At 41.9% G+C, this 15,460-nt stretch overlaps 1 protein-coding gene across 1 annotated transcript in view; it reads left to right on the forward strand.

Moving 5' to 3' along the window:
- frem1b (Fras1 related extracellular matrix 1b) overlaps positions 1-15,460 on the forward strand; it is a 262,434-nt gene that overhangs the window by 201,448 nt on the left and 45,526 nt on the right. The window contains exons 24-25 of the mRNA XM_078561195.1: positions 9,046-9,310; positions 10,747-11,161. Coding sequence (XP_078417321.1) covers positions 9,046-9,310; positions 10,747-11,161 — 680 coding nt within the window. The remainder of the gene's footprint in view (positions 1-9,045; positions 9,311-10,746; positions 11,162-15,460) is intronic.

The raw sequence follows: 15,460 nt of genomic DNA on the forward strand, positions 1-15,460 counted from the left end.
CACACTTGTCAAGATGGGTTCTGCACTGGCGTGTTTTCCCATCGATATGAGCAGGTGATCCAGCATGGGGCAATGATTCCACCAGGTTGGCCTTATAATAATATGCAGATGTATTATAATGAGGTTCCCAATGTCTAATATTGGGAAATACGGCCCACCATCAATAGGCTGAGCAGACGATCGCAAATTGGTTTCATAACGTCGTGAAACTGCTTTCTGGCCCTCTCGCCATATTGTTCACTCACACTGCCAAAGGCGCCCGACATCAGCGGGCACGGAAAATTCCGCCCTATATCCGCCTGCAGCACCTCAAACAGACAGGCCAGCATTAGACTCTTCTGCTTCACCCTGTTTTTGACTATTAGCTGCATCTCTTTCTAAGTAATGTTTGCTTCTGCATCCGCCAAATGTGGAAGTTTTGTCGTTCTGCAAAATTCATCCTTTTTCTGACATCGTAGGGAGTTGCTAGCACTACAACGTACAGTTTTGGTCTCCTTATTTGAAAAAAGTTATAACTGCTTTAGAAGCAGTTCAGAGAAGGTTCACTCAACTCATATATATATAAATAAAAACAAAAAGCTGCAGATGCTGGAAATCCAAAACAAAAACAGAAATACCTGGAAAAACTCAGCAGGTCTGGCAGCATCGGCGGAGAAGAGCAAAGTTGACGTTTTGAGTCCTCAAGACCTTTCAAGGGTCATGAGGACCGAAACGTCAACTTTGCTCTTCTCCGCCGATGCTGCCAGACCTGCTGAGTTTTTCCAGGTATTTCTGTTTTTGTTTTTTCACTCAACTCATTCCTGGGATGAAAGACTTCTTTTATGAAGAAAGGTTGAACATATTGAGCCTATAACTGTTGGAGTTTAGAAGAATGAGAGGTGATCTTATTGAAACATTTAAGATCTTGAGGGGACTTTGTAGCGTGGATACTGGGTGAATGTTTCCTCTTGTGGGAAAGCTGGAACTCGGGGACATTATTTAAGAATAAGACAGATGAGGAGCATTTTTTTCTCTCAGCGGGTCATTAGAGTGTGGAAGGTAATGGAGGCTGGGTCTTTAAATTTATTCAAGACTGAGTTAGACGGATTTTTGTTAGACAAGGGAGTCAAGGTTTTGGGGGCAAACAGGAAGGTGGAGCTGAGACCAGATCAGCCATGATCTTATTGAATGATGGAGCAGGCTCAAAGGTCCGAATGGCCTAATTCTGCTCCTATGTTCCTATGTACAATGCATCCAGAGCAAGACGGCATCTCACATCTTTCTCATTAACGTGAGCAAGTACCATCATAGCTACAAATATCCCAGAGGGTGCAGTTTATGAACTTAAGGGACCAGCACAGAATTAATCACAGTGCACAGAGTCTGGACAGGGTAGATAGGGTAGATAAATTGTACCTATTATGGCAGAAGAGGCAAGGACCAGAGGACACTGATTTTGGCAAAAGAAGCAGAGGCGACATAAAGAAAATCTTTTTTATGTTGTGAGCGGTTAGGATCTGGAATGCACTGCTTGAGAATGTAGTGGAGGGAGATTCAATCGTGACCTTAAAAATAGGATTGGTTAATTATCTAAAGAGAAAAGATTTATAGGGCAAGAAGGAAAAGGCAGGGACCGGGACTAGCTGTGTTGCTCTCACAAAGACCTGGCACAGACATGACAGGCCAAATGGCCTCCTTCTGTGCTGTAACCATTCTATGATTCTATGATGAAGATAAATTGGCAGTGACAGAGGAAGAGCAGGAACCCAATAACTTGACAGCCACACTGCTGCCATTAATGAATCATTAATAAGCAGTGCGGTTTGCTTTGTAATGTTGCTATTGCTATTTTGTGTGAAAAGGAGATTAAAAATGTCGGCCATGCTGAGAATTGAATGTCCTCAATTTGACGCATGTCTGAGCAGGTCATTCATTAAAGCAGTGTTTGATCCCTATGCTACATTGGGAAGAGGCAGAGGCGGTAAAGTTTGGAAAAGAGGTGATCTTGTCTGCCAGTAACACTGAAGTTTCAATGGAGCAGATTGGCTCCAGATATCCTTCTAGCAGATGGTATAGTTCTGTAAATGGCTTGCTACTGATATTGTTTATCCTTCACCTTTTGGCTTAACTACTGCTCCATGTGCTCCAGGCCTCCAGTCATGGTCTATACAGATGTGTAACATTGACTAATAAAGGCAGGAAAATACTTTTTGAAGGCAGAGTTATCCTAGCCACTGGAGAACAAGCTTTATTAAAATAGAACTACTTATTAGACTGAATGGTCTTAAAGCTTTTTTTGGGAATTGCTTGGTGTCAGCTTCACAGCTGCCCACAGTGGTATGCTTGGGATCAGGAGCTCAGTGTATTTCAAGCCGAGTCTCCTACTTCTCCTGCAGTGACTAAAGAGGCTGGTTAATGATTTGAAGCGGGGGGTCTTGCGGAATTGAGATGCCTCTTGCTTGCCTTTGGTTGTAGGCTCTCCCTTTTTAAGCAGAGAACTTCAAGGTACTCTTCCTATCATCTCATGGAATATTGTGTCAGAAGGTAGTGGTGGTGAGAGCAAGTGCTGAAAACATCATACATATCATTTGATTCTTCCATTGCTTCCCTACATGTTTGGCTGTGCAGAAAAGAACACTTAGGGGAGAATTTTCCTCACGTCGGGCGGGTCATTTGGGAGCGGGTGCGGGTGAGCGCGGACCCAATCGCCGCCCACGATTGGGTCAGCGCCGCCATTTTACGCAGGCGGGCCAATTAAGGCCCGCCCAACGTAGCTCATGATTCCTGTGCTTGGCGGGTGTGGGCGGGCGGTGGCGGGCACGCTCAGACCGCCGGGTCCAATGGCGACCCAGCAGCCTGTATAAATGAAGGCAGCCTTGGAAAGGCTGCTCACAATGGCTGGGAGAAGGGCTCTGCAGAGGGGCAATGATGGTGACGCAAGTCATCGGGGCAGGGTAATCCTGAGGGTATACCGTCGGGGCGGGCCAGACTGGAGGGTAGGCCATCGGGGCAGGTCAGACCGGAGGGTAGGCCATCGGGGCAGGCCAGACCAGAGGGTAGGCCAGCGGGGCAGTGTGCCCCTCGTTTTTCAGACAAGTGCCTAGCTGCCCTCCTGGAGGAGGTGGCAGTGCGGCAGGAGGTCCTTCGTCCGAGGGACGGGAGGCGGAGGCCTCCCCACCTGACCAAATGTGCATTGGAGGAGGTTGGCGAGAGTGTGAGCTCCCATGATGTGCGGCGTATATGGCTCCAGTGTCGCAAAAGGTTCAATGATCTCCTGCGCTTGGGAAGGGTGAGTATCATGTTGCCTCAAGTCACTTAATGCAGCCGTCACCCTTTCCCCCAAACCACCACCACCCCCCCACACCCCCGCCAACTCTAAGTACAGTAACGTCATTGAATCCCTCACGGTATGGATCCCTCGCTGGGTGTGACAGCAAAGATTGCCCATTCCCAGTTCACCCTGAGAGGGTTAAGCTCGGATGTGTTCTGCATCCGCGGCATGTGTGACACTGACACCCAGAGTATAGAATGGGGTTGAAACTCAAGAGTCTGCACCTAGGCAGAGTGCTGGAACTGCGAAGCATGTCAAAGTGAGGGTGCTAACATGCTGGGAGGGGAACTTCCAGTTGGCAGGGCACCAATCCATTTTCTGGTGTTTGCGCTCCACGTGCTTATGCCTCCTTGCTTAGCAAAGTGACACCTTGTGGTGCCACATGTGAAGGAGGCAGCATTTGGGCAATGTGGGGGGGTCAGCCCTGGCTTGTTTGGGTGAGTGTGCAGCAGCTGCGGGGTGACGAAGAACTGGAGCCCTGCAATGTCCCACTCTGGCTGGGTTGGCAGGGATACGATGGGAATTCAGGTGCAGGCTGGACTAATCAATGCTCCTCTCTCCTTTTCAGGAAAAGACTGCGCATAATGCGTTGGGACGAATGCGGACTGGCGGAGGGCAGGCCCAGTTGGCCATCCTAATGGCTTTCGAGCAGCAGGCCATGGATCTTGAGAGGGGTCATGCCCCCAGGTCCACTGGTGGTGGTGAGGCTGGGGTGCTACAGGGAGGTATGTTTAGCAAGCACTCAGGTCACCATGTGTGTCACAGAAGCCATGGCTCTGCTGAATGCTCCGTGATTGAAGTTAGCAACACTGGTTTACCCTTGATTATGGAAGGATGAGCGCATAATGATCCCGGGGAGCGGCATGCACATTGACATTGTCTGCACGGTAACTAATCAAATGTCTTTCAGCATCACTGGAGCAGGGCTAGGAGGAGGAGGCAGAGGGCCCACCTCTCACCCTGAGGCCCCTGAGCAAATGCACTCACCAGCATCACACCATCTCTGCTGTGACCTTTAGAGCCACTGGCATGGGGTGTCCGCCCACACAGTTTGCAGAGATCTCAGGGCCTATCATCTGCCAGATGGAGGTGACTGTCTCCCTTGAGAGATTGAGAGTCTGCACCTCAGACATATTGAGGTAGTTGCTTCGCCGCCTGTATACCCTGGCAGCAGAATAGTGGCATATTCTGCAGCCCCTTCCGCATTACACTTCCTGTTGGCCCTGCGCCCCTTGTGCCTGCACCTCTCCTCCAAAAGGTGGCTGCCCTGGAGGCTGAATGTGGACTCCTGGCCTCCTCCTCCTTCTGGCCCTCCCTTCCTCCTCAGAGGAGGTGCCTCCAGTGAAGAGCACAACTCCCATTCCCAGGCTAAGGGAAGGCTTCCTGAAAGCTGCAGGCCCCAGAAATGATTTCTACTGTACAGTGCTGACCAAGGCTTTTACTCCTGTCCTAGCAGCCGGTATGAGTTTTGAAGTCCTTCTGCTCACTCAGGCAAGTATAAGTTACTTTCACAATTAAATACCTCAAACATCACATTCGCGACCCCACTCACCCCTCTTATCCCACCCAAGGATGAGGTTTATACAAATGTCTCCTAACCACCTGCCTGTTGCGCCCATGCGACATCCTGAATATCGCACGGGCTGTGAAAAATCGAGATCAATTGCTGTCTCAAGGGCCTTAACTGGCCCCTTAATTGATGACAGGCGCGCATCCGAAGCGCTCGCCTTCCCAAATATCACACAGTGATATCGGGAAGCTCGCCTGATGTCACCACGCATCATTTTACGCGCAGGCGTGCAGGGCCTGCCCCCGCACGCCAACGGGAAAATTCTGGCCTTAGAGGAGAAGGAAGTGGGTGTGTTGAATTTGCTGGTACATCAGGCTTTTAGCTGGTAAGTTGCATATGGTGCTCAACTCAGTGAGAACAAGGTGGCTGCAATTGGGAACAATGCTTCTTGTAATATATTGTTACAATGTACAGCTGCCAGCTTTGGAAAGGTTAGTTATCTTCCTCCAGCCATGTAGCCATGCAGAGGTTGCTGGAGGTGACTCTTACTACCAAGGCAACTTTCTTCTTGTATCACACCCTATGTGGATCTCCTTTCCTTTGGGCTTAAAAATACATTACCCCTTATCAGATTACAGCCAGGGGTTTTTCAATTTGTTGCTCTGTGCCATTAAAACACACCAACCTCGGGTTTTGAAGGAAGCAACATTGCTGGAGCCACATAATGGCTGCTTTGACTCTTTCAGCTGTTACTGCAGCACTGGATTTTCCTTGGCCTAAGGATATTAATGGCACCAATAGCCTGTCATGAATATTCACTGAAGATGCACTGAATAAAATTGGACTTGTTTTTAGTGGTGTAACACCAGGGGATAAAATGCCACTCTGCTGCTATTTTGATGGTAAACTGGGCCAGGCAGCAATTCTAGCCCAAAATGTCCTTAGGATTTCAAATGTATTCCTGCTAACCAAATTGTCAAGATATCAGGCAGCTGCTTTTGCGGAGAGGGTAGAAATAGCTCTTTCAATTATAACTAGCAGTGTCTAAACATGTTCAACCCTGCTAATTATTCCTATTAAAAGTAAATAGATCAATAAAACTTTTAACTGTTCCCAGTAGAATATTCAATCAGCAATAGTAAGATACCTAATGTTATATATTAAAAAAATACTTGTGGCACCTACATCTGTGTATTAACTTGCAAAGATCATAATTTGAGTTGCATAGTGCAAGTATTATGTTGATTAAAATCTATAATTGAATTCATTGTTGGTCACCAGTGCTACCAAGCGGCACTCCTAACCTACTCACTTATGCTCAGTTTGGGTTCCACCAGGCCCACTTGGCTTATGGCATCGTTACAGCCTTGGTACAAACATGGACAAAAGAGCTGAACTCCAGAGGTGAAGTGAGAGTGACTGCCCGACATCAAGGCAGAATTTGACAGAATGTGGCATCAAGAAACCATCACAAAACTGAGGTCAATGGGAATCAAAGAAAAGACTCCTCAGCTGGTTGGAGTCATACCCAGCACAAAGAGCGATGGTTGTGGTTGCTAGAGCTCAATCATCTCAGTTCCAGGACATCATTACAGGAGTTCCTCAGGATAGTGTCCTAGGCCCAGCCATCTTCAGCTACTTCATCAATTAACCTCCTTCCATTATAAGGTCAGAAGTGGGGATGTTCACTGATGATTGCACAACGTTTAGCACCATTCACTATTCTCCTCAGATACTGAAGCAGTCCATCCAAGACCTGGACAATATCCAGGCTTGGGCTGACAAGTGGCAAATAACATTCACACCACACAAGTGTCAGGCAATGACCATCTCCAACAAGAGAGAATCTAACCATCACCCCTGGCATTCAATGGCGTTACCATCACTGAATCACCCATCATCAACATCCTGGGGGGTTACCAATGACCAAAAACTGAACTGGACGAGCCAAATAAAGTCTGTGGCTATAAGAGCAGGTCAGAGGCTAGGAATCCTGCAGTGAGTTACTCACCTCCTGAATCCCCAAAAAAACCTGTCCACCATCTACAAGGCACAAGTCAGGAGTGTGATGGAATACCCCCAACTGGCCTGGATGTGTACAGCTCCAAAAAAACTCCACAACAAAGCATCCTACTTGATTGGCACCACATCCACACACATTCACTCCCTCCACCACCGACGCACAGTAGCAGCAGTGTGTACCATCTACAAGCTGCACTGCAGGAACTCACCAAGCCTCCTTAGACAACACCTTCCAAACCCACGACCACTACCATCTCGAAGGACAAGAGCAGCAGACACATGAGAACACCACCACCTGGAAGTTCCCCTCTAAATCACTCACCATCCTGACTTGGAAATATATCACCGTTCCTTCACTGTCACTGGGTCAAAATCCTGGAACTCCCTCCCTAACAGCACTGTGGGTGTACCTATACCACATGGACTGCATCACCTTCGCAAGGGCAATTAGGGATGGCCAATAAATGGTGGCCTAGCCAGTGACGCCTACATCCCATGAGCAAATAATAAAAAAACAGAATAACTGTATTGGTTTATTATTTTATGAAGACATCTTGTCAAGTGCATGTGTCAGGTACAGTATTCTATGCAGACATCAGCTGAAGTGGAATTAAACTGCTTATCAACCATGTACTGTGATCTTAACTGTAACCAAATGAAGTATTTTCCTCATAGCATTTAAATCAAGAAAACCAAATTACTTTTGAGGCTGATAATGAAAATCTAATGCCATTAAAGGGACTGGAGCCAGCATCTGAAAACACCATTGTTTGGAGTGCGCATAAATTACCATCGCTGGCACAAGCAGGCAATTAATCATCTATTAACAACTGAAAAGAGAACTTTACTTAATATATTGAATATATCAAATGTGCAAGATTAAAGTACGATGATCAGAGTCGCTTCCACTTGTATTTCAAGTCCTTCAAAATTTTCTTAATCATCTTATTACATTGGTGAATAAGTGGACAAGAAGGTTATAGAAAGGACCAGTCGAGAAAGTATGCCAAACATGTACTTCAAATCTGTAATAAAAATAGAAAATGCTGGAGTTTCATGGTAGATTATAAACATCTGCAGGGGGCCGTAAATTTAACCCTTCAGCTGAACTCAGCAAAGGGTCACACACTTCAGGGTCAAACTGCTCTTTGTTTCCAGAATTTTTATTTCAGATTTGCAGTCTTTTTTCTATCTCTACTTCAATCTATTTTAGAGGCATAAGTGTTGGTTGATCAGAAGCATATTGAATAGAGTTATTACAAAATCAAATGAGGATGTAACAAAGCAATCCCAGTCATGTGCAAACAAAAGTATCGAGCACAAATCATGGAAGAAAACATCTACATCCAAATTTATTCTGAACACCTGCAGTTTTTTTTCTCTCTCTAAGAAATGCTTTAGAACCTAATGCTAACATTATTTCAAGTCTAATTCATTGAAAAGCACTGTAGGGGCCCTCAATGGCACATCAGAAATAAAAGAGTTTAGCCCAACTGCGTGGCGTATTGATGTTTTTTGTACATTGCAAATTGGCTGTGCTCAGTGGAGCACCAGCTGGAAGCTGTGTACAGAACCCATGTGTTCACCTTTAATGTACTGGAGCATACAGTAAAAGAACTCTCTGAAAATGTTGTCACATCAAGCTGCTTGACACATAATACACTCTTTGATCTTCCACTTTTCATGGCAGTGCATATCGTCAGAATTTATGAGGTGAATATAATCATTTAATATATCTTTTCTTTAACAAGTTGAGTATCTTCATGATTGATGGAGGCAAGTTTAGAAAATCTGGTAAATCTCCCTGAAATGGTGTCAGTCAACCTAGAGAACTGAGTTCAGCTTCTGCAGATCAGCATAGCTGCCAGCAAATGATTGGTACGAAAGAAATAGAAGCAGCCGGCTCTCTGGAGGCTGTGCCTGGCACCGTTTTCTGACGAACATTCACAGTCACAACTGGTGAGAACGAGGAGTGCCATCTGTAAACTGTAAATCCTGAACATTTACTCAATCTGCTGCACTGTGCTGACAATAGGGAGTTCATAAAATAAAAGCCAGCTCACAAATGAAAGCGGAGAGCTGCATTTTACCAATTAAATTAAGCTAATTCATCACTAACACAGCTGAGGCTTTGTTCATGGGTGACAATATATGAGTTTTACTTTCTCTTTTCTTTCTCTTCCTCTCTTTTTTATTTCTATAGGTGATATTGTTGTACACACCAAACCTGTAACTTTAAAAGAGGGTGACAGGGTCACCTTGACGACAGATGTTCTCAAGGCAACAGATGGCACTGGCAAACCCGAAGAGCTGTTGTACGCCATCTCTGTGCCACCTGCACATGGTCAGATCGAGTACATCAATTATCCTGGAGTGGCCATTTCCAGTTTCAGCCAGTTGGAGGTAGCAGCCCAGAAGGTCTGCTATGTCCATGACAACAGTCGTGAGGCCAGCACGGATGGATTCAGGTGAGGAGGACAGCTCTGTTGTACTCTGGCCGTCTTAACAATAACAGTATAAATCAAAACACAAAAGTACTGAACACAACTATCAGTTCTTGGTTATTAGGCAGCATATGTTTTGTAACAGAACCTGTTTTTAAAACTCACTTATACAACTCAGTGTTACATAAATGCTATATAACTAATTACATGCATCAATTGCAAAAGTTTTCTAAAATCATTATATTTAAATTTAATGTCACTCATTTAATCCTACATGAAATTAAAATTGCACTCACAAAAGCCCCTCAAATCCCCTATGAGATAACACAAATATAATTTGATACAGACAATCCTATAGATTAGTTGAACAAAATATCCAACAGGGTATTTTTGTCAGGGATGACTGACCACTGAGAGTTCAAAGGGCTTACAGAATAAGGATTTATATCCAGTCATAATCCTATTGTGGTATTTTATTGCTTACTTCGTGTAGGGGAACGTTTGTATCAATCATGCCGAGTTTCTTAACAGTGATTATGGAAAACCACAATGTGGATTATAATTCAATATATTCAAATGGAATAATTAAAAATCTACTCCAGCACTGAAATATAAGTTGTTTTTAGAAAACAGAGGTCTATGTGGGTTCCCATCCATTGACTATGATGAAATAGATGTTTTTCATGAATGTTTATCACTTTTTTGTAGCCGGTACCTTCTGGCGTAATCTATTGCCAAAGCCCAGCTCCCTATCAGCTCTGCTATAATTCATTCTCAGCATTTGGAAGTGATCTGGTTCCAGGTGATTTATTAAATTACTTTTTATTGTGCTACTCCTAACTTGTCCATCTGTTCCGCAGCTCCTAACTCACAATCTGTCTGTAGTTTGCAGAAAGACAAACTGTCAAGGCCTGTTCGTGCACCAACACTTGACAATTCTCTTTCGGATTAGATTAATACCAGTTGTGACAGATTTTAAAGCTTGAAAAGAGATGCAAAAAAAAAATCTTATTAGAGCTTGTTGGAGCACTGATCAATTTTGACAGACACAGGCTGGGCGCAAGAGATAGAGCATAATTCATTTTACAAAAAAGAGGATACAAAGAATACACAGAATATGCTTTTTGAAATTTCAAAGGAACCCACATCAAAATGTTTAAAAGATTAAGGAATAATCCTGTTATCGACAATTAGGGTGGGCTTGCGCATTGGCCATAAAGAAGGATGGGTATTGCTATTTGTGGGCTAGTAGAACAATGTCTAAAAAACACCAACAGATGATGGATGCAGATGATTAACAAAATGACTACCCTTGGCACAGACATTTGAATTTAAAGTGAAAACCTTTTCATCAGGATTGATTGGGATAATTACACTAAAAATGAGACTTCCTAACAGATGCCGTTATCTGCTATGGTGGAATTAAGTCCTTTCTCATTCAAACTCTTGTTTTCCCACAGATTTTTTGTCAGCAATGGGATGACAGTGAAAAACAGCTCCATGGAGTTTAACATTGAGCGCACTGACCGTATCTTGCCCACTTTAGTCAATAATAAAGGTCTTCAGTTACCAGATGGGGCCATGTTGGTCATCTCTCCTGATAATCTTCAACTCACAGATCCAGACACTCCCCTGATAAACCTAACCTACATTATTATCCAGCCTCCTCAGTTTGGCAACCTGTACCTGAAAAGAAATATTCTTTCCCAGGACCACTTCACACAGCTGAATGTGAATAATTTGGACATTTCATACAAGCACAATGCTGGGCCCTCTGAGCTTGACCACTTTACATTCATAGCTTCTGATGGAACCAATCATGGTTTTTTAGTCAATGGCCAGATGAGAGAGGAGCCTGTTATATTCAGCATACAGGTACGTGGATATTATCTGTACAAAGATTGACTTATTAAAGAAGTAAGCAAAATAGTAATGTAATTTATAATTGCAATATTCTGTAGGTAATTATGAAAATAAATTATCGAAATTAGCTATAGCTGATAAAAACAAATTGGTCTTGAAGTAATCAAACTCTTACATGTAATAAATTACATCAAACACTTATAAACATAGTACATCCAGTCATCGGTTCAACTGTTTTACAACTGTTTTATATAAGTAAAATTAGATATTGTTTCTTTGACTATTTATTTTGTATTAATGCTTTAACAATTTTATTTACCCACTTTGAAGCCAACTCCTCTAAAAATCTTACTTATATTTAATAGCTCTTAATTATAGTTATTTTGGGGGAGTGTTATTAATGCTTTTACTGAATCCAATGTTTCCAACATCTTTCTGTCTTGTAACACAGCATTGACTAAAACTCAACATGTATCTCTGTAACATTTCAAATATAATCATTCCATTTTGAGAGGTTAATTTAATTTTTAAAACTCTTCAATTGAAAAACTAAATTTTTAGCCAAAATGTTTGATCTGTTCAGTCTGTTTAGAAATGAAAAATTATAGGAATGGAATTTGAATAAAGTTGTTGTTATTTCAGAAGAGAATATTTCTTAATGGGGCCTAGGAACAAAAACTTGGCAAAGGGGAGTTGATGAGAATTTTATACAGCGAGCTATTTTAATTTGAATACACTTCCTGAAAAAGTGGTGCAAGTAGATGTATTAGTAATTTTTGAAATAACATTCTTATTTGAAAAAGAAAACTTTTCAGGGCTACAAAGAGAGACCAGTGGAGTGGGGGCTAACAGGATAACTCTTCCAATGAGCTAACACAGAAATTATGGGCTGAATGGCCTTCTTCTGTGCTGACTTAGGGCTCAAATGTTAATAATTAAACAAGGTGTTCCCTCAAACATGTTGGTGGAGCACCTACTACTATTATTTTATCCACTCTTTGCACCACTATGCAAAATATCCCTTCACACAGCGTACCAAAATAAACAAGATATATATTAGCATGTGTAGCAGCTATACTGTTGAAACTTAGCAGCATTATTTCAATCCAAATATAAGCGTACATTCAAGTGTTAATTTTTGTTACAACATCTTTTGAGAAATGTTGATCACTTTTCAAATACATTTTGGTGACTAATAACATATTCATTATAATCTAATTAAGCAGTCATATTGTCAAGACATATAATCTTATTTTTTCTCAGTTGCATTCTGCTTTTTCATTGAATTTCAGTTCTTATAGACTTTGTTTTTGGTTTTGAAAGCTAAAAACCATCATTGTTTATTTTTTTTTTAAAAGACAGTATTTTCAGTTATCCGAGGTAATAAGATTAAATTCACAGCACACACCACAGAATGGATGGTGTTCAGAGTTCATAGATCTTTATAGTTACAATTTTAACATTTCTATTAACGTATTGTTGCATTCATTTTAATTTTTAACATTTAATAGAGCTATTTCAGTGCTGCTAATAATATTCAAAACAGGAAGTTAATTTACTATTTGTTTTAACACCTTTTTATTTTAGGTTGTTTGTGAACTTGCTTAATTAATGACATCATCCTTTGGGATCACTAGTATGCCATAATAAAGGCTTTTAATGTAAATTAATAGGCAGTGCCCATTAAACCGTGAATCACACATAAATAATTACTGCTTTAACATTCCAATAAATTAACTCCTTGAGCACTACATTGCACTAGTATTGTGTGGCATATTAAAACAATACAATTCCCCTTTCTTCAGTAAATATAATACAGAAAAGTTTATAAACTTCTCTAATTCTACTTTACTTGCTGTTGAAGCTACTTTAAAGTGGTTCGCCCTGCGTTGACCCAACTGCTGCTTGTAGGACAGTAAGTGGCTGCCTCATTTGCATGAGAATGGTGGGCTTTTATGCCCCCCGCATGCCTTGTCAAGACCCCACTGAATCCCTCCCCACTCCCCCCAGCTCACTGTAAAGGGACCTGGGTGAATTTTTAAAAAATTTACAGCAGACTGCTTAATTGGTAAGGCCCATTTGCACCAAGAAGGAAGAAGCCCTCCTGAACCAGGGATTTGGGAACTCCCAGCATGAGTCCCTACCCCCAGCTCCACTTGTTGGTGTCTCTGCAGGACAGGTAGAAGTTCTGCCCCTTCCCTGGACTCCTGGAATTAATTGGTCCTTTATATATTTATGCGAAAGTGAAGTAAATGGCCTCTGTCAAATAGTGCAGACTATTACCAGTATTAAAATCGCAGGTAAAGGGAACTTTGGATTAAAAGTAATGATGTATAGTAGTTATGTTACTAAACTAAAAATCCACAGGCTGGACTGATAGCCCAGAGAACATGAATTCAAATCCCACTATGGCAATCAAGAATTTGAATGCAGCTTAAAAAATCTGGGATAAAAGCTGGTGTCAGTAAAAGCGACGACAAAACTGTCAAAATGTCCTTAAAGACTCAACTGGTTCACTAATGTCTTTTTACATGAATGAAACTTTTCACATCCTTATGTGACTCAAGTCCTTGGCTGACTCTTCACTGGCCTACCCACTCAATTATATCAAACTATATTTGCAGTGGTTCAAGATGTAGACTCACCTCAACCTTCTTCTGGCAACTAGGGAATAACATTAAATGCCACTGACAGCCATATCCCGAGAACAAATGAAAAAACACTGTAAGATAAAAGGAAAACTTGAGGGGTACAAGGGGTTTTGAGATTCTCAGAAAAAATTGGAATTCGGTGCAATAGACAACACAATGTGGAGCCAGGAAGGGGAAAGAGCATGAAGGATGACTTATTTGGAGCACAGGAAAACAAGGGAGGAAATTCAGAACAATAATGGTGCATTTGCATATAGCTAAAGAAAAGAAAGATTGAAACAGAGCTGGAGGATTGTGTGTTGAGTAAGAGATGGATCATTTATCAGAGGATAAACTGAGCCCATTTCTATTGTCCACATTCCACGTATTAATTTGCTTTTTTAATTATAACCTCACTAAGGGACGCCTTATTTGAGTAACTTCAAGGCTAAATCTACTAACTGAACAAAATACATTAAAAGATACACATTAACATAAATAGAATGTTATCTTTAAGTGGGAGCAAGTAGATAATAGAGGATATTAAAGAAGACTTAACCCACATCCACCAGAAATAAAAGGAAAAGATCTCCAACAAATATGCAAATAGTCAATCAAATACATAATAGCAATTAAAATAAAAATGTTTTTGTTGCAGAAAAAAGTGATTTGTGCTTAGACCTATATTGAAGAATATTTTAAGTAAAGATACATGTTTATTTTGCATCATTTTCTTTTACTCTATCGTCATTCACCTATAATGTTCAGTACTGCATTATTAAATCATTTATGTGAGATGACAGACACATGCAGCACTAATACTAAATGCTAGAATTATGTAAATAATTGTATGTCACAGACCTACATAGCTACAACAATGATTAAATACATCTTTATCTCATTTAACAGCACTTCCTCACATAATAAACCTAAAAGTTAGTGACTGGAAAAACAAGTTGGTTTCCTGTTCACAGGATGTCTGTTTAGTACCTACATGGGTTAATTAGGCAGGTGCTGATGCGGACGGAATCTGAGAGACATTTTTGGCAAAACTTCAAAAGTGGATGTTCTGGAATAAATTAACTTTGCAGTTCTCAAGAGCTTCAATTCCAAGGTTGCACAGTGCTGTTCTAAATTTGAATTGGTTTAACTCAATGAAGGGTATCTATCAGTATATGCTTCCAACAATCATTCCAATAAGCACTTTTCTGAATTCTGTAAATAAACACTTCCCAACCTTCCCTTTTATGCTTTTCTCTCCTACTTTACTGAAGGCACTGACTTATGTTGGACTATGATTCCACAAGCACCAACAGCTCTCCGGTTTCAAGTGGCCATTTGTTCAAACAGTAATGGAGGAATTTTAACATAACTCAACGGACGCTATACACACAGGATCAGGTGGAACGCCATTGGCTTCATTGGAGAGTAAAATCGGTGCGCTATAAAACTCTGATTGCACCTGATCTGGTCACCTTTTGATAGCCCTCTAAGCAGGCTATTCCACTAATGGGGTGAGGGAGCATCACAGCCAAGAACATCCCTGCCCCTCCACCTGAGATCTCCAAACGGGTACTTTCAGCTGATATTTTTCCTTTTCCTAGCCCTGAAGATCTGTGCCATCCGTGCCAGTCTGCTGGCATAATTGCTAGGAGAATAAAAAAGCCCCTGACCCCACCAA

Source organism: Cetorhinus maximus, chromosome 17, assembly GCF_964194155.1.
Source record: "Cetorhinus maximus chromosome 17, sCetMax3.hap1.1, whole genome shotgun sequence".
NCBI lineage: Eukaryota > Metazoa > Chordata > Chondrichthyes > Lamniformes > Cetorhinidae > Cetorhinus > Cetorhinus maximus.